Source organism: Aulostomus chinensis, chromosome 22 (assembly GCF_037954235.1).
Source record: "Aulostomus chinensis isolate RoL2024-O1b breed Wild chromosome 22, RoL_Achi_v1.0, whole genome shotgun sequence".
In the NCBI taxonomy this organism is placed as follows: Eukaryota; Metazoa; Chordata; class Actinopteri; order Syngnathiformes; family Aulostomidae; genus Aulostomus; species Aulostomus chinensis.
The window spans coordinates 708,854-727,500 of record NC_141341.1 but is presented as its reverse complement, the minus strand read 5'-3'; the positions used below and the strand labels follow the sequence as shown (position 1 = coordinate 727,500).

At 48.7% G+C, this 18,647-nt stretch overlaps 1 protein-coding gene across 6 annotated transcripts in view; it reads right to left on the bottom strand.

Annotated features, from left to right (window-relative positions):
* LOC147240196 (ATPase family AAA domain-containing protein 2-like) overlaps positions 1-16,715 on the bottom strand; it is a 24,450-nt gene extending 7,735 nt beyond the window's left edge. The window contains exons 1-21 of one of the 6 annotated variants that reach the window (XM_086192472.1): positions 16,510-16,715; positions 15,264-15,343; positions 15,078-15,106; positions 14,361-14,433; positions 13,390-13,444; positions 11,125-11,200; positions 10,915-11,034; positions 10,318-10,384; positions 8,963-9,043; positions 8,401-8,509; positions 7,336-7,451; positions 6,498-6,672; positions 5,844-5,932; positions 5,504-5,663; positions 4,914-5,004; positions 4,176-4,490; positions 3,985-4,096; positions 3,846-3,893; positions 3,581-3,767; positions 1,029-1,214; positions 518-653 (exon numbers count right to left, since the gene is read on the bottom strand). In XM_086192472.1, the coding sequence (XP_086048598.1) occupies positions 518-653; positions 1,029-1,214; positions 3,581-3,767; positions 3,846-3,893; positions 3,985-4,096; positions 4,176-4,490; positions 4,914-5,004; positions 5,504-5,663; positions 5,844-5,932; positions 6,498-6,672; positions 7,336-7,451; positions 8,401-8,509; positions 8,963-9,043; positions 10,318-10,384; positions 10,915-11,034; positions 11,125-11,200; positions 13,390-13,444; positions 14,361-14,433; positions 15,078-15,106; positions 15,264-15,343; positions 16,510-16,611 (2,407 nt within the window). In that variant the 5' untranslated portion in view covers positions 16,612-16,715. Of the gene's footprint in view, positions 1-517; positions 654-1,028; positions 1,215-3,580; positions 3,768-3,845; positions 3,894-3,984; positions 4,097-4,175; positions 4,491-4,913; positions 5,005-5,503; positions 5,664-5,843; positions 5,933-6,497; positions 6,673-7,335; positions 7,452-8,400; positions 8,510-8,962; positions 9,044-10,317; positions 10,385-10,914; positions 11,035-11,124; positions 11,201-13,389; positions 13,445-14,360; positions 14,434-14,593; positions 15,107-15,263; positions 15,344-16,509 lie in introns of all 6 variants that reach the window. The other 5 variants (XM_086192473.1, XM_086192476.1, XM_086192477.1 and 2 more) reach the window with 5 other exon arrangements.
* Positions 16,716-18,647: the final 1,932 nt, after the last annotated feature.

Sequence of the window (18,647 nt, the reverse complement as noted above, 5' to 3'; positions counted from 1 at the left end):
TATGTATACATATACATACATATATGTATATGTATGTATACATATACATACATATATGTATACATACATATATGTATATGTATACATACGTACATATATGTATACATACATATATGTATATGTATACATACATATACATATATGTATATATACATATATATGTATGTATATGTATACATACATACATATATGTGTGTATGTATACATGTACATATATGTATACGTACATACATACATACTGTATATGTACACATACAGACATATACATTTATGCATGTATGTGTACATACATAAATGTATATGTATAAATACATACATATACATATATGTATATGTATGTATACATACATATATTTATATGTATGTATGTATATACACATATATGTATGTATGTGTATGTATATATAGGGATAGGGTTTTGTATATATATGTGTGTGTGTGTGTGTGTGTGTGTGTGTGTGTGTGTGTGTGTGTGTGTGTGTGTGTGTGTGTGTGTGTGTGTAATGCTGTCTCATACATGCTGAGTGTTTGGTAGGTGGAGCCTCGGCCGCCTGGTTCAGAATGAGGTCCTGAAAGAAGTCGATCCTCTCCTGACGGGTGGGAACGCGGACAGTGTAAACCTCACCGTATGCCTCCCGAAACAGAGACTGAACCTGAAGACAGTGACGTGAGCAACAAGTGAGCAATGAGTGCTATGCTAACATGCTAAGACATCCAAACTAAAAGCATCAGGAGCCATAAAGGTCCTGCAATGTGTTCTCTTACTAGAAGGCCATCCTCAATGTCTGTGAGTCTCATTCAAAGTCTGGTACAAGACGTGGAAATCCTATCTACATATCTGCAAGGAAAGACTACAGTAATTCTTCACCCTAAAACTGTATTTTACCTTCCAAGTACTCACTAACAGAAGTCTTGAGTTCACTAAGTTCAATTACTTTGAGCTCGCTGAGTTTGTAACACGAGAGCCTAAGTGACACTTCGATTAACAGGAGGACAGATAAATGTGTTTGATTCAGGTCAGCGCTCACATCTGGATCCAGCTGTGAAAAGGGGATGCTGGTAGTGGCAAGGAGGAGAATGGGGGAGAAGGAGGGGATGCTGCCTAACAGGCTGAGGAAGGAGGCCCTCAGCACCGGCCCTGCCACCTCCCACCACTGCTGGATGTGGGGGACAAAGAGGACGCTTGGTGACGTCCGCCTTGCTTCACAGAACACCTGTAGGGGCAGAGGGGGGTTACTGGCAATACAACGAAGTTCAAAGTGTAAATATGAAAGGGAGGAAGAGATGTGTAAGAGTTTCAGGTGAAAAGGGTTAATTGTTGCTTTCCTTTATAATATTTATCTTTGTTGGTTTTCTGTGATAAAGAATGTGAATATACTGAAAATAAGTACATATCTCTATCATGAAATCACATGGCAAGAGTGTTGGAAAAAAAATACTCTGCAGTTTCCCATTTTCACCTGCAGATGTCGCTGCAGGACTGCTGAGCCCCCTGATGCCAACAACACAAACCAGAACACAAAACTCCCCAAATTCCTCTGTGAAATGAGCGTCTGTCGTTTGCTCTTTTGCTTACTGCCCATAAACCAAATGCCCACAGGGAGCGTCTTCATTGTAGATGTGCAGCTGATTAATTTTAGAATGTTTAATTCACTTCTCCTGGAACCGTCACCTTATCGTGGTGGAGGACTTTGAGTGCCAGAGTGACCCTAGGAGCAATGCTGTCGGGGGCATTTTGCCCCTGGTAGGTTCACCCAAGGCAGACTGGTTCTAGGCGAAGGGCCAGACAAAGAACGGTTCAACAGACCCTTCATGGAGGAGCCAACAAGTGCTGTGTGTACCCTGCCCAGGGGGGCAGAGGGGCACCGGGGCCCCGCCCTGGAACCAGGCCTGAGGTACGGGCTCGAAGGCGAGCGCCTGGTAGCTGGGCCTTGGTTCGTGGGGCCCGGCCGGGTAGCCCGAAATAGTGACACGAGCACATCCTCCCTTGGACCCACCGCCCATAGGAGGAACTGGAGGGGTCCGGTGCAATGGCAACTTGCCCACACTGTTTACAGTGTTACTCCATGGAGGAGACAGAGTTTGGGGTGTGCTTGGGGGGGGTTGTCCAATCTCCGGGGCAGAAGTCGCCGAGGCAGTTAAGCAACTCCGCAATGGATGGAGGGGTGGATGAGATCCGCCCTGGGTATCTAAAGGCTCTGGATGTTGTGGGGCTGTCCCGGCTGACATGTCTCTGCAACATTGTCTGGACATCGGGGGCGGTGCCTTTGGAGTGGCAGACCGGGGTGGTGGTCCCCATCTTTAAGAAAGGGGACCAGAGGGTGTGTTCCAACTATCGGGGGATCACACTCCTCAGCCTCCCTAGTAAGGTCTACACCAGGGTACTGGAGAGGAGGGTCAGGGCCATAGTGTGAGGAGGAGCAGTGTGGTTTTCGTCCCGGCCGTGGAACCGTGGATCAGCTCTTCACCCTCGCTAGGGTGCTGGGGGGGGGGGGGGGGGCATGGGAGTTTGCCCAACCAGTCCACATGCACTTTGTGGATCTGGAGAAGGCTTGTGACCATGTTCCCAGGAGCACCCTGTGGGGGGTACTCCGGGAGAATGGGGTGGATGGCCCCTTACAAAGGGCCGTTCAGTCATTCTACCAGAGGAGAGAGAGTCTGGTCCGCGTGGCCGGTAGTAAGTAGTTGACAGAATTTCTAGGCGCAGCCGGGTGGTGGAGGGGGTCGTCTCTGCTGTTTGCAGATGACGTGGTCCTCTTAGCTCCATCAGGCCACAACCTCCAGCTCTTGCTGGGACAGTTGCAGCCGAATGTGAAGTGGCTGGGATGAGCCAGCACCTCCAAGTCTGAGGCCATGGTCCTCAGCTGGAAAAGGGAGGCCTGCCCACTCCAGGTCAGAGGGGAGGTCCTACCTCAGGTGGAGGAGTTTAAGTATCTAGGGGTCTTGTTCACGAGTGAGGGTAGGATGGAGCGGGACATGGACAGCCGGATTGGGGTGGCGTCCGCAGTGATGCGGGTGCTAAACCAGTCTGTTGGGGTGAAGAGGGAGCCAAAAACCAAAAGGTGAGGCTCTCAGTTTACCTGTCAATCTAGGTTCCAACCCTCACCTGTGGTCAGGAGCTCTGGGTAATGACTGAAAGAACAAGATCCTGAATACAAGCGGCTGAAATGAGTTTCCTCCTCAGGGAGGCTGGGCTCTCCCTTAGAGACAGGGTGAGAAGCTCAGTCCTTCAGGAGGGACTCAGAGTAGAGCTGCTGCTCCTCCATGTGGAGGAGTCAGTGTAGGTGGTTCAGGTATCTGGTGAGGACGCCTCCCTCAGGAGGTGTTCCAGGCATGTCCAACCAGGAGGAGGCCCTGAGGCCGACCCAGGACACTCTGGAGGGATTATATCTCTCGGCTGGCCTGGGAACGTCTCGGGATTCCCCCGGAAGAGCTGGTGGACGTGGCTGGAGAGGACAGTTTGGGCTTCCTTGGTGAGGCTGCTGCCCCCCCGACCCGGACCCACCGGATAAGAGGAGGAAGAGGACGATGTTTCGTTCATCAGACTTGAGATCATTTTTTTTTACTTCTGATGAGTCACCTGGGCACACACTTCCTCCGGGGAGCTGTTGCTGACTCCAAACAGCACTGCAGAGTCGAGGCTGTGGATGGTGAAACGCTCCAGAGTGTGCAGCACCGCCGGAGCCAGGTGGGAGGTCTGGCCGGCACCAGGGCAACCGACCAGGAGCATTCTTGGACGGTGAGACGTCGGGTGTTTAGCGGCACTCCTGCAGGCAATGATTGAGTTAAGGAAAAGGAGGCGAAAAAGAGTGTAGTTAAGTTGGAATGATAGTGAGACGGCGCACCAGATGTCTGGTATTGATCTGCGTCCTTGGTCACATGGCCCTGAAACTCTTGGGGGCGAACAGCAGTGGAGTAGAGAATCTAAGTTTACTTTCCAGTATCATGATAACCCCGCCAAGTATTCATGTTGTCCCATCTCACCTGGCAAAGTGCAGGAAGTTTCTGTTCTTGGAGGGTGTGGAGATGCTGGGGCCACTGGAACCTTCTTCACCACCATATATCAGGCTTTTGTCATGGATACTGGGGATCGGACCTGCAGCACAGAGCAGAAAAAAGAAAACAAGTCAAGCCCACAGCAAGTGCTTGTGCCACTCCTTGTCTTCCTCACCCACCTGGCTCCCTCTTCCTCTCCATCCCTTGCTCAGCATGGGGGAACAACCGCTGCAAGGCCTCCAAGACATCCCTCAGGACAGCGCCCAGCAGTGGGCGAACCACAGGTGACAAAGGTTTGGCAGGTAAGGTGGTGGAGCGCTGTGAGGTCGGACACATATTCTTCATGGCCAGCACAAAGTCGCAGCCGCTGACAGCGATGGAGGAAACATCCAGCAGGAGCTTCTGGGAGGTGGTGTAGATCTGAGGGTAGCGGCGGCGAAGAGCACAGAGCGCCGCCTCGGTGCAGACTGCCCTGATGTCAGCACCGCAGTAACCTGGGAGACGGATCAAGGAAGCTTTAAAGAACAAACCTTATTTTTTGAGGCAAAAATGCTAACTTGCTTCCCACCCACTACCATTCATTGTGCTAAGCTAACTAGCCCAGGTCTATCTGCGTGTCCATCCCCCTTAAGGTGGGTGTATTCCTTTCAACAACCGACAAGCTGAATTAAAAGTAATTTAAAGACAGAAAAGTAAACAGTGTCTATTTTGATGTTTATATTTCTAATTTTTTCCCTCTGTGATGAGAAACTGAAGCATTTGGAGTTTCTCAGTGTCAAAAAAAGCAGCAGTTTGAGATGTAGCAGACTATTTTTCTGAGTTTGCAGTGTCAAAACATGAACTGTTTGACCAGAAAATGATCATCACAACTGCTAATCAGACCCAGAGAAAAGGCTGCTGCAGCTCTGCTCATTTACCGACGCATCTCTCAGCCAGTTCATCCAAGAAATCTTCAGATGGAGGAGGCTTCCACTGGCTGGTGTGGATCTTCAGGATCTCTTTACGAGACTAAAACACAGATTCAGTCCGTTAGTCAGTTCAGGCTGATTAAAGCTGCTGACCTACAGAAATGAATACCAACAGAGAGATGTTTTGCCCAAGTTATATCTTGTTCCCCAAGATCAAAGTTTCCCCCTTTAGTTTTATTATCCATAAGAGAAGTCGTAATAATAAAAATATTAAATATTCTGTATATGGTTTCTGTGGATGGCCCCTCCAGGGTTCTGGACGGGATCATAACCAAAGCCACTTTTTAGCTGAGCTTAAATAAAAGACCAATTTCAAAATCAGAATTCGCACATCATTCATTATATTTGTGATCTTTGTTTCATTAATACAATATAATTATATAATAATATAATTACTGTCAAACGTACTCTATAAGCTCAACATGCAGCGCAGGAAATTAACAAAGTATCAAAATAGTACGCAATAAAAAATAAACAGTCAAGAGCATGAGGGGTAAGATCGAATGGGGCTCAGACAGAAACATGGAGGGAAGCATCACCTCTCTGTCTGGCAGGCCAAAGAGGAACTCTCTGTCGAAGCGTCCCGGCCGTCTCAGTGCCGGGTCGATGGAGTCCAGACGGTTGGTTGCTCCGATCACCACAACCTCACCCCGACTGTCCAAACCATCCATGAGAGCCAAAAGAGTCGTGACAATTGAGCTGCCAGACGAAAGAACTTCTTTAGCTTTACAAAGTCGTCTCTCACTGACTCATTTATGTCAAGGAGACGCGGGACAACGTTTATACCACAGGAACGGCAGAAATGGGATCAAACATAACCAATGGAGACTAAAACCACCGCCACTGAAGCCTGACTTGGTTCCAGGGGGTTGTTCAGACCTGTGTATCTGGTCCTGGCGGCTGGAGCGGACCGGAGCCAGGCCGTCGATCTCGTCAAAGAAAATGATGGACGGACGCATCTGATACGCCTGAGAATGACACACACCATACACTGAGCAGCTGAAAGAGCCAAAATAAATACTGAGACTGACTCATGATGTTGGTGTTCAGGGAAAGAAGCAGGTCTCACTGACCACCCAACCTCACCACGAAGACCTGGAATTCAGAGGAGCTTCGTAAACAAAGTGAAAATCACTGAAATGAAAATGTCCAAATATTGCAGTTTTGGATGCATTTGTTAATAAAATGAATCCAAGTAACAGAATAAAATCCTAATCCCCACAAAATGATACACATCAAAACAAATCACTGTTATTATGCTGGAATTTAGTCATTAAATTCTTGTAAGATGTGTAAAAAAACAACTCCTGTGTCTGCCCCGCAAACCTGGAAGTGTTCCTTCCTGACAGAATAAGCAAACAGATTAACCCTTTCACTGCTACAACTAACGCTGATAATAATAATAGTGAAACAATAATAATCATAAAAGGGGTTTTAAAAACCAAATCTATTTCTTAAAGCCAGGGAGACACAGTCACGCATGAACTGCCTGTAGTTGATGATCAACCAGCAGGGGGCAGCAGTGAGCATTACCTGCTCAAACAGAAGCCGCAGCTGCCGTTCGGACTCGCCAACCCACTTGCTGAGGCAGTCGGCTCCCTTCCTCATGAAGAACGCCACCTTCCGGTTACCATGGCTACACTCATTAGCCAGAGCCCGGGCCACCAGGGTTTTCCCCGTCCCAGGAGGACCGTAAAACAGGCAACCTCTGGAGAGAGAGAGAGAGAGAGAGAGATAGAGAGAGAGACGGACATGTTCACCTCTGTGTGTGTGTGTGCATGTGTGTGCTTGCGTGTGTGTGCGTGCGTGTGTATGTGTGTGTGTGTCTGTATGTGTGTGTGTGCGTGTGTGTATGTGTGCGCGCGTGTGTATGTGTGTGTGTGTCTGTATGTGTGTGTGTGCGTGTGTGTATGTGTGCGCGCGTGTGTATGTGTGTGCGCGTGCGTGTCTGTATGTGTGTGTGTGTGGGTCTGTATGTGTGTGTGTGCGTGTGTGTATGTGTGCGCGCGTGTGTATGTGTGTGCGCGTGCGTGTCTGTATGTGTATGTGTGCGTGTGTGTGTGTGCGTGCGTGTGTATGTGTGTCTGTATGTGTGTGTGTGTGCGTGTGTGTATGTGTGCGCGCGTGTGTATGTGTGTGTGTCTGTATGTGTGTGTGTGCGTGTGTGTATGTGTGCGCGCGTGTGTATGTGTGTGCGCGTGCGTGTGTGTGTCTGTATGTGTGTGTGTGCGCGTGTGTGTGTATGTGTGCGCGCGTGTGTATGTGTGTGCGCGTGCGTGTCTGTATGTGTGTGTGTGCGTGTGTGTATGTGTGTGCGCGCGTGTATGTGTGTGTGCGCACGTGTATGTGTGTGTATGTGTGTGTGTGTCACCTGGGAGGCTGGATCTTAAAGTTGTCAAAGACCTCAGGGTAGAGAAGTGGGAAGACGACCATCTCCTTTAGAGCTGAGATGTGACCTGACAAACCGCCGATATTGTCAAAACCAACCTGAGGAGGGAGGGAGGGAGGAGAAGATGGAAGGATGGAGGAGAGGAGGGAGAGAAGGAGGAGGATTGGAGGACAGGAAGGAAGGGTGAGATGAGGGAAGAAGGAGTAAACTGGAAACAGGAAGTACATGATGACCCAGCAGACTTGCTGTTACAGACACAGACGGCGTTTGCATGCGCTCAGTATTCCACCATGACTCCTCTCCTTACCTCTAAAATGACAGCATTCACACTAAGCTGTTTACATGGCTTAACCCTGCTCTGCTGATCCTGGTCAGGCTGCTGCTCAGCCTCCTGGCAGCTGTCAGTCAGAGAGACAGCAGGAGGAACAACAGCCACTGGCCTCTCTCCTGCCCAGCTGAAGGTTCCCACCTCCAGACCTCTGACATCATTGCTCCTGACGGCGCTCATGAAAGAGCAGACAGGGATGCTGTGTCATTCTACTGCCTCTCCATCCCTCCATCCATCCCTCCATCATCCATCCCTCCCTCCCTCCATCTTCCCCCTCTTCTCCTGTTCAGGGTGGTGGGGCTGGAGCCTATCCCAGCAGCCTTCCCCCTGGACAGGTCACCAGTCCATGGCAGGGCCAACAGGAGCAATTAGGGGTTCAGGATCTTGCTCAAGGACACTTGGACATGGTCACCAGGAGAAGTGGGGATCAAACCAACGACCCTTGGGTTGCCACTCTACCTCTGAGCCACGCCGCTCCGTCATTCTACTGTTATGTTAGTTTATTATTACATCTTAAATTATTAATAGGACTTGGAAGATGGTGTATAAGCGTTCAGAGACTGCTTCTAAATCCTGACTAATAAGGTGCTGCATTGGGAAACCTGCCAAATGCTGCTGGACTGGACCGGGCCCAGTCCAGGCTGCTGTCCTCTGTCAAGAGTGTCAGTTGTGACAGGTGGCAAGAACATTTTCCTGGTTTGAGGCTACACAGAACTCACTGATTGGTCAACTGCCATGGGGTCGATGTCAGCAAGGCTGGCGCCGACATTCAGTTTGCTTTTGCGAGTCCCCAGAAGATCGTCAGTGCGCAGGCCGAGTGGGCGACACCTAGCAGGCGCAGGCACACACACACACACACACACACACACACACACACACACACACACACACACACACACACACACACACACACACAGTAATGTGAGAAGTGTCACATCTCATGACGTCACACTGACTTCCTGTGTACATACGAATGGCGATGGGCCCGGGATGCTGCGGTTCACTGGCTGACCTTCCTCTAGTTGACTACGTCAGCCTGACAACATTCATGCGTGAAAGGCTGCACTAAATGTTTCACAAACGTGCAGTGTTGCACTTCTTTATTCAAAGATGGTGTAAGGAGGGGCAGAAAGACTCTAAAATGAACAATTCATGTTTGTCACAAGTACGGGAGACTGCAGCTCAGCAACTGAGCGATTTAGTGAACGACTTGTTAGCAGCTCAGGAGAGATGCGCAACAGCGCTCTCATCTAAACCAGAGTGTAGAAGTTCATGCTCCACCTGCTGGGAAGTTTCCTGTTGTGGTCTTCATCATCGGAGTCATCATCGTCAGATGGATACAACCAGGAACTCTTGGTTGGTCTGAAGAACAAAGTAAATGAATGGACACGTCCTCAACAACACCAGGGTTCAGAGGAAAGTTTGATGGCTCATCTAATTGCAAACTGCAGTAAAAACAAAGACCAAGGACGGTTCCAGGAACGAAGCCCAGCCTGCTGCCCCCCCGCTCACCGACAGCCGCCCGTCTTACAACTGAGGACTTCGGTGAAACAACTGGACTGCCATGACGCAGGACAGGTCAGCTCACCCTGCGGTGACTTGGACTGATGAACACCGTTCTATTGAACTTTTTTCTCCTGATATTTATTCAGAATTATCAATAAATATCAATGTCAGCGTGTGCCACCGTGAAGCAGTGGTCCTCACTGTGGCCCCCAGCAAGAAGGTTGTGGGTGGACGCCCGGCTGCAGCACGGGGTCTTTCTGGGTGGATGGATAGATGGATGGATGGATGGATGGATGGATGATGCATGGATGGATGGATGATGGATGGATGCATGGATGGATGGATGGATGGATGGATGGATGGATGGATGATGGATGGATGAATGGATGGGTGGATGGATGGATGATGGATGGATGGATGGATGGATGATGGATGGATGGATGGATGGATGGATGATGGATGGGTGGATGGATGGATGGATGATGGATGGATGATGGATGGATGGATGATGGATGGATGATGGATGGATGGATGGATGATGATGGATGGATGGGTGATGCATGGATGGGTGGATGGATGGATTGATGGATGGATGGATGGATGGGTGGATGGATGGATGGATGGATGGATGGATGATGGATGGATGAATGGATGGATGATGGATGGATGATGGATGGATGGATGATGGATGGATGATGGCTGGATGAATGGATGGGTGGATGGATGGATGGATGGGTGGATGGATGGATGGATGGATGGATGATGGATGGATGAATGGATGGATGATGGATGGATGATGGATGGATGAATGGATGGGTGGATGGATGGATGATGGATGGATGGATGGATGGATGGATGGATGATGGATGGATGAATGGATGGATGATGGATGGATGATGGATGGATGATGGATGGATGAGTGAATATCAGCTGAAATAAAATGTTTCATTGTGCTCTCTCCTGCTCAGCCTTTAGTTCTGATTATTCCAGTAAATCACAACCAAATATTTTCTTCAAATAGTTTTCACTGTTTTGTGTTTCTCCATTGTTGTTCCTTCATCTTCACTTCCAGCTGTCGTAGCTTCAGCAGGTTTGATGCCACCGGCTGAAGAGCAACATGAGAGACTGACCTGAAGGTTCCACTGCGGGTCGTGTTCGGTCCAGAGGCGCTGATCCGGCAGATTCCTCGAAGAAATTCTGTTTACACCGGAGAGACCAGCACTGTTTATTCTTGTTTGGCTAACAGTTCTACCAGGGCAACAAGCAGTGAAAATCCAATTAATCAATCCACTGAAACTCTGAAAGTCAGAAGGTGAGTTTTGTCCCCGTTTTTTTGTCATTAATGAAAGAAAATGAAGAGTCGTCAAAATGTCTTTTCAATTTGTAGACTAAAGCCTAAGCTTAATTAATCCTTCGATTATAAAAAAATACTCATATAAAATATAGGAGGCAGACCTCAAAGTTTTTGATGAAATACAACAAAGATCTAAATGTTGGACTCAACTACCGGCTGAATGAGGGTCAGTGGTAAAACTACAAGTGTAGTTTTTTCATGTGCAGAAACAGTCAAGAGAAACGACTCTAGTAGGGAGTTGACTGTCAAACTGACCTTTGACCTGCATGACCTGAGTTTGATGCAACTTCCACCAAAGATGCATTTGTCTTTATGTGAGGTGTTATGTCATCATGTTCAGTTTCGATTCTGTCACCAGCGGTGCAGGACTGACCGGGGCTCACTCCCTGGTACAGCGAGGAAGCTCGGCTCTGTTTGGCATCAAAGTTCTGGTTGAATCTGCAGTCGCTGTCCTGGTCTGCAGCCCCTTCCTGTCTGCTGTCATCACCTGCACCTAGAAACACCACAGAAGGGTCAAACTAACTTTCCTGACCTCCCGATGAATCTCTGATTTTCTTTTTATCCAGTAATCGTTGGTACAAACTCTTCTCCTGCTGAGCGTTGTTGAACTGTCGCTGTGGTGGCACCGCTGTTCTCCTCCTCCCAGCGTCGAAAATCGCCTGAAATTTCATAAAACACAAACCGGCCATGAGAGGACCTGACAGCTCCATGTGAGGACTCAGTCCCTCCAAGTGCAGTTCAGAAAATAGAGGTCACGTTCCTACATGAGCAACACTCACAAACCATGACTGCCCCTCTGAGATGCAAGTCTGCGACGTAAACCTGCACGCAGCACGGACGATCAAGTCACAGGACTTGTTGTTTCGGTTCTGACCTGCTCATCTCACCATTTTTCTGGGGGGGTCAGGTAGGGCTGTAATCTCCCGGTCGACTGGTCGATTTAATAGTCGATAAGTTCTGGTTCGACCAAAATTCTGATTGGTCGATTTTTTGCCACGTTAATTTCATCAGGAGCAAAGTACCAAAGCTCCCCTGTTTCTCAGATAACAATCTATCTTTGAACACCCCCTTGTTTTGCTATTTTGGACTCGCCCGACCCGCCAGAGACAGACAGACTGAAGAGGACTAGAAGGCCCACGTCTGGTGGTTTGATGGACGTCTATTTAATGTTGAGGGTTTCATTCCAAGTCAGTCCTCGTCCCCCACGGCAAAGACGTCTGCAGCGTGGCAGCATTTCATGAAAACAGATCATGGAAAAAAAGGCGAATGCAAAGTTTGACAGCGCCAGTTTTCATGTCACAGCTCCACCACAAACCTGACGTGTCACCTGGAAACGGCGAGCTAACGTGTCCACCTCCGTCAGTTTTGAGTACATGAACACATCAGAATTGACAGTTCAATGTTTTAGTCTAATAATTGTTTTATTTTAATTGTAAAAATTCCTACCGTGGACTTTTGTGTTTAAGAGGAAAGTTTTAGGTTAAAAGTCTATTTGTGTCTGAGCTCCTGTGTTCAGTCTGGCTCTGTCAGGACCAAAGATGGCGTCGCTCAGTTGTTCTAACCTGACACAAACAATTGTCTCAATGTTCCTCAGCAGGTTTTGTGCTGATAGTTGACACAGTAGAGTTTTCATAAATAAAATTAGTCGATTTTTAGTGGAAATTTGAGGGCTTCAGTCGCCCAAGAACTTCTTTGGTTGATTGCAGCCCTAGGGTCAGGGTCAGGGTCAGGGTCAGGGTCAGGGTCAAGCATTACAGTGAGGGCCATAATAACAACAATAAGAGTAAAGCTTCAGTAATGTTCCTGCTTTTGTTCTTACATAACCAACCGTGACTAACTGTTATCACTACATATTAGAACCTGAGCGGTTGCTGACAGATTTCCACATGAGCTCTTTCTTGTTCCGGCTGGTTCTGGACGATTCTCATCAGAGCTGCAAGTCAGAACAACAAAGGTTCTTACACTTTTGGCTGCACCACTTACAGAGAAACAGATGCAAACAAAGTCAGTCAACAAACAGAAAATCAAGCTCCTATCTGTCATCAGCCCTCCTCCAATATGGTGGCAGCTGATAGAGATAAGGTGGCGGCGCCCACTCCCCATGACTGTGAGCAGATGGTGAGGTGCAGCCGGGTGCTCCGCCCTCACAACAGCCTGATAAGGGACTGAGATCAGGAGGGTACGATCAGCTGACGCCGTGCAGCTGCACACCCAGCTGACAAATATGCTGCCTGCAAAATGGTTGTTTTGATCCAGTAGAAACGTTCCAGCGCTTCAGCAGAAGCAAAGGCTAGCGGAGGCTAGCAGGTGTCACACCAGTGTGGGATCAGGTGGCCAGAGAGTTTCAGCCTGTCAGACCTTCTCCCTCCACTCCACGTAGGCGAGTCTGTGTTTCCAGGATACTGATTTAATTCTGGTGGGCTGCCAGACACTCAACATTCACGACCATGGGCTTTCTTACCTTTTAGACTATGAGAAGTGCCAATCAGACTGATTCTGACAGCAAAGCTATTTTTGTAATTATCCTCATAACCGTTGTTGCTGTTGTTGGCATGAAGGTTACACCGTTTTAACAGATAAAAAAACAAACAAACAGCAACACAAATGTTTTCAATGTATTTGAATGGTGTGTATGGATCTGTCACTGCGGGTTCATGGTCCAGCACAAGCTACAGAACCGAATCTGGACCGGTCCGTGGATCAACACCATCATTCCAATAACTGATGAGTGCCATCAGCATCGGTGGCGACGGTCATTCGGCCGCTGCTGAGCTCTTTGACTGTGCCCTGTGAGTTATCAGCACTGAGTGCATGTGGAGAGCGGCTGTGTGGTCACTGCAGTACTCACCCCTCCTCTGTGCAGACGCCTCCTCACGCTGTCCACCTCCGCCATGACTGACCGGCTGCAGACATCCAGACATCCAGGTGATCATCACTCACACACGATGACATCACAGTAGACAAATAACACACAGGAACTGCTGCTGTGGGGCTGTAACGAGGGAGGTTCTGGACCTGCTCCACTGAGAGAACTGCTGTGGTTTGGCACCGTACCGATAAACTGAGTAGGGACTCACGCTTGGTGCTGGCACCATCACCACCATATATCACACTGAGACCCTCCACACACGCCACACCAAGGAGACGTCAGTAAAAGAGGAACACGATGTATAAAGTCTTCCTTGGGTTTACTCTGTGTTCAGTATTGGGCACCCTTACATTTTAGTCCTTTTTTACGACATTTTTTCTATTTTGTTACTCTATTTAATGCTCACTGTCTTTACTAAATGTAGCTTTAGCTGCTGTGACCTCAATTCACCAACGAAGGGTTCAATAAGGTTTCATCTTATCGTTTCCTGAAATATTCAGACAGGAGCTGACAACAGAACTCTGAGTGCCCTGAGTGTCTCACCGTGCTGGCCCCTCAGAGGGTGAGCTGAGTCAGAACTATTTAGTTGATCATTTCCAGTCCAATTTATCAGAACGATATTCGCAAAGTTGCCCAGCGGAACGCACAAACATTTTGTCCCAATACTCATGGATACCAGGGGGTGGAATATCAACACAGTCCTGCAGATCTCATAATGCTGCATCAGCAGTGATTGTCTGCTGACTGCCGAGGCTGTGCAGCCCACACCTGCCCCGCCCCCTCCTTGATGACACCTGTGAGCTGAACCTGAAAGCTGTGCACAGGTTGTTCTTGTTCTTCTTGTGATAAACTGACAAAGGCTACAGTCGGACGCACTCAGCCTGTCTGTCCCTGTTCCTGTTCCTGCTTCGCTACCCAGGACAGCAGGAATTGCAGTGTTGCTGTCTTACATGTTGGAGGCCTGGTACCTGCTGGTGGGTTTGGGCCGCCTGCTGCTCCTCCTCAGTCGACCCCTGCGATCGCCTAAATACAGAAGGACAGACAGACAGAGGAAAAGACCAAGTGAAGTTCCACAATCATTTTAAAACACCAATAACTGCTCAGCGCTTCTCCTCAACTATAAAACAATGTAGCAGAAATTCAAAAGTCACTCTTCTTCATCTGGCGTTGATCTGAGTCCCACCTTAGAAGACATCCCTGGCACTGTTTCACTGTTCCCTGTTTGAACAACTTCCTGTCAGGGACGTCTTCTGTGCCACGGGTCTCCCGTCAGCTGCTGTTGTCCTCATCACGACAGGACTGGTGTGTGGTTTTGGACCAGCCTGTGAGCGGTGAGCGCGGCTCCACTGGCCGCGGTGGTCAACCAGGTCCAAGTCCTCACTCTGACGTCTACATTTGTCAGCTCATTGCAGAGGTTTGCAGCTTTCCACTCACTGTGGACTTCCACAGAAACGTTCTTCTGGTTCACACCAAACGCTCACTAAACAAACACAATACGCCTTCGCGGCGAGTCCCTGCTGTTTAGACGCAGGCAACAACGTCCGAATATCTAACCCTTTCTCCACTGTCACATGGAAGCCTCTCCTCTGGTCACCTGGGATCTAGCGAGGTGAAACCCTGCTACCTGAGACCTTCTGGATTCAAACGGCTCTCGCCGCTGTTCTTACCTGCAGCGCTCAGCAGCCTCAGAGATTTCCTGTGAACGCAGATCAAGCGTCAGCATGAGAAGGCAGTTCAGGTCCTGGGTTAGGAGCTTGCAGCTGTTTGGAGCAACCCTGTTCTCCAGGTGGAGTCACTCACAAATCATCATTCATAACCAATTAGCGTGACCGATGAGGTCACGTGGGTCAGACCTGATGACGCTCCGTCTTCTTTTCCTGGTTTGCTTCTTTCGTGCTTCTGAACGATTCTTTCCGTCTTCTGGATCAAGTCCCTGTGGTGAAGAAGCATAAGTAGGTGTAAGTTATCTTCATGCCTCCACAGCCGCAGAAGGATGGAGGCCTGATGCTTTCGTCCGTGCTTTTGTCCGACCGCCGCTTTCTCGTGAACATGGTATCAGCGGAACGAGTTCAAGCAATTTCTTCAAATTTAGCCCAAAAATCCGCTGGACTTTGGAGAAGAACAGGGAAGCCATCGGTGCTCAGAGATGTACCAGGTTCTCATTGATGTGTCAAGTGAATTTTAAATACATTTTAGAAATGAGGAGAGAGGTCATGGCCATTTTGACCACAAATTACATTTGGATATTTGACACTGCGACTTGGCCAAGGGTTGTTCTTTCCTGGGTGATGAGGCTGCATTCCTGTTGAGTGACTTAATTTGATCAACTTTTAACTGCTTCAACCCAACCAGCAGGAAACTGCTTATTCATGGAAAGAGTCATCATTTTAATGACACGAACGCACCAGTCGTCACCTCTACGTCAGACCAGCGCTCAGGGGCTCGGAGACATCTCCAGTCGTTGATCCTGTCCTTATCACTCAGTCCTCATGAACTCTTTCTCAAGACAAAGAAGGAAAAAAAAGGAAAAAACTACCGCCAGCGAGAGAAACAAGGTTTTCACCAATTGACACCTTTCTTTTCCCCACAACAAACTTCTAGACTCTGTCCGAGTCCTCCAATTCCAGGTTGTTCACCTTGACGAGCCTACGTCACGGTGAGCCTCAGCACCTGGGGACTGGCAGGTGGGTCAAGTGCATTTCCACGGACGAGCTCGAATTCTCAAGTTGTACATTTCTGGTGGATAAAAGCCCATTTTTAATAACAGGATGTTCATGTTCATGATGAACGACTGAAGTTCTGATGACTCATCAGTTCATCAGTACACCTGACGCGATGTCCTCTGGCGTTTTTACCAACGCAAAGAAGGAAACGTTAAGATTCAGACGACTTTATTTGTCCTGTGAAGGCACTCAGGTTCTCCGGTCCACCGCAGCCCAGACACAACACCGGGAGGTCGGACACACCTGGCCAGTATTTGGGCAGAAGGTGCACACAACCGCCGAGCGCAACGAGTACCTGAGCTCACACCTGAGCTCCAGGTTGTGCTGCAAAGACTTCCGCTGCCGTGCGGGGTCTCTGTTTGCGAGTCGCACTCACTCTTTTGCGGGTCCTGCGTGGATCCCCCAGCTGGGAGACGAGGGTCCTACCCGGCGTCGGCCGCTTCGGCGTCCCGCTGCCTCGACCGCCGAGCATCACCATAGTAACGCCGAAAACACAAGCGAGCACGAGCCGTTAGCTTCCCGGTCCAAACAACGACAGCGACAACGAACGCGTGGAACTGAGAGAAGGTTGTTGATGACATGGAGAGAGAGGAGCTCCGCGTAGCGCGCGCGCACACACACACACACACACACACACACGCGCGGAGCCACGATCCATTTTGAAGTCAACTCTGCCGCCCTCTAACGGCACATTGCTGTAAATTAGTCTGTTTACAACTGCTAGATTTTTTATTTTGTTCGATGTTTTTCCTTCTCTTATTGAAGCTGATTTATTACTTTTCAAATAAACACACAAAGGAAATTCAACAAATTTACATTTTAATAAATCGGAACAGCGGTCCCCCCTGTGGCCCCCCAGCAAGAAGGTTGTGGGTGGAGCCCCGGCTGCAGCACGGGGTCTTTCTGGGTGAGTCTCCATGTTCTCCCTGTTCCTGCTGGGTTCTCTCTGGTACTCCAGCTTCCTCCACAGTCCAAAGACATCAAGAGGGACCAGGTTAATCCAGACTCTAAATTGACCGTAGGCGTGGCTGGGAGAGCCAATGGTTGTCTGTCTCTATGTGTTGGCCCTGCCATGGACTGGTGACCTGTCCAGGGGGAAGGCTGCTGGGATAGGCTCCACCCACACCACCCTCAACAGGAGGAGAGGGGGAACATGGAGGGAGGGACGATGGATGGAGGGATGGATGGATGATGGATGAATGGAGGGATGGATGGATGGATGGGTGAATGGATGGATGATGGATGAATGGAGGGATGGATGGAGGGGTGGATGGATGGATGGATGGATGGGTGAATGGATGGATGATGGATGAATGGATGGATGGATGGGTGAATGGATGGATGATGGATGAATGGAGGGATGGATGGATGGGTGAATGGATGGATGATGGATGGATGGATGGATGAATGGAGGGATGGATGGAGGGGTGAATGGATGGATGATGGATGAATGGAGGGATGGATGGATGGGTGAATGGATGAATGGAGGGATGGATGGAGGGGTGAATGGATGGATGATGGATGAATGGAGGGATGGATGGATGGGTGAATGGATGAATGGAGGGATGGATGGAGGGGTGAATGGATGAATGGAGGGATGGATGGATGGGTGAATGGATGAATGGAGGGATGGATGGAGGGGTGGATGAATGGGCTTTTCACAGCAGTTGACCAGCCAACACAGCAGACCTACAGGGACCTTTTGCACCTCTCATCATGTTCCAATTCAGTTTTAAACAAGAGCTACCATCAAAGTCGATGTCACCTAATCATCTAAAGGTGATTATTATTGATGTGTATTTCTAACTTTCGTATTAAACGAGACGTGGAGGGCGTCTACCTCTGCCCAGGCCACCCCAGCCAAATGCGACGTACCAAAAAAGCATCAAGCGTTCTGGAAGCCTTTGGCCACAATCACCTTTCATCAAAACATCGACATCTTATGAGGGAAGAGATTTGAGGGATTTTCACGAGACAATGGGACGTTAATTCCTAAACCAGGACTAGGGTCTTGCTATTGTGTCATGGATTAACACTCACTGTCACTTCAGAGCACTGCGGTGGAATCCTTCCTCATGGAGCTGTCCCAGATGGCGCCTGCAGGAATTAACAGACGCAATCCTCTCAGGCGTCACTTGCAATATGGAGCTAGGTGGACAGTTCAGGGTTTCCGGTCCAGATTTTGATGTGTACTCCGGCGGTAATAAAGCCCACATTCATCCATCGTGAAGCGTTCTATCGTACGAAAGAGGAGAACAACCGTGCTCCAAACTGCTTATTTGATGCCCTCATCTCGAGATAAAAGCATCAAAGCGTCATCTCAAGGTCACTTGGCTCGTCTTCACCAGGTGACCTGGTGTCTCAGATGAATGAAATCATCATCTTGACCTGAGATATTCATTCAAGATATATATATATATACACACATATATATGTATATATATATATGTGTGTATATATATATGTATATATATACACATATATATATATATGTGTATATATATATGTATATAT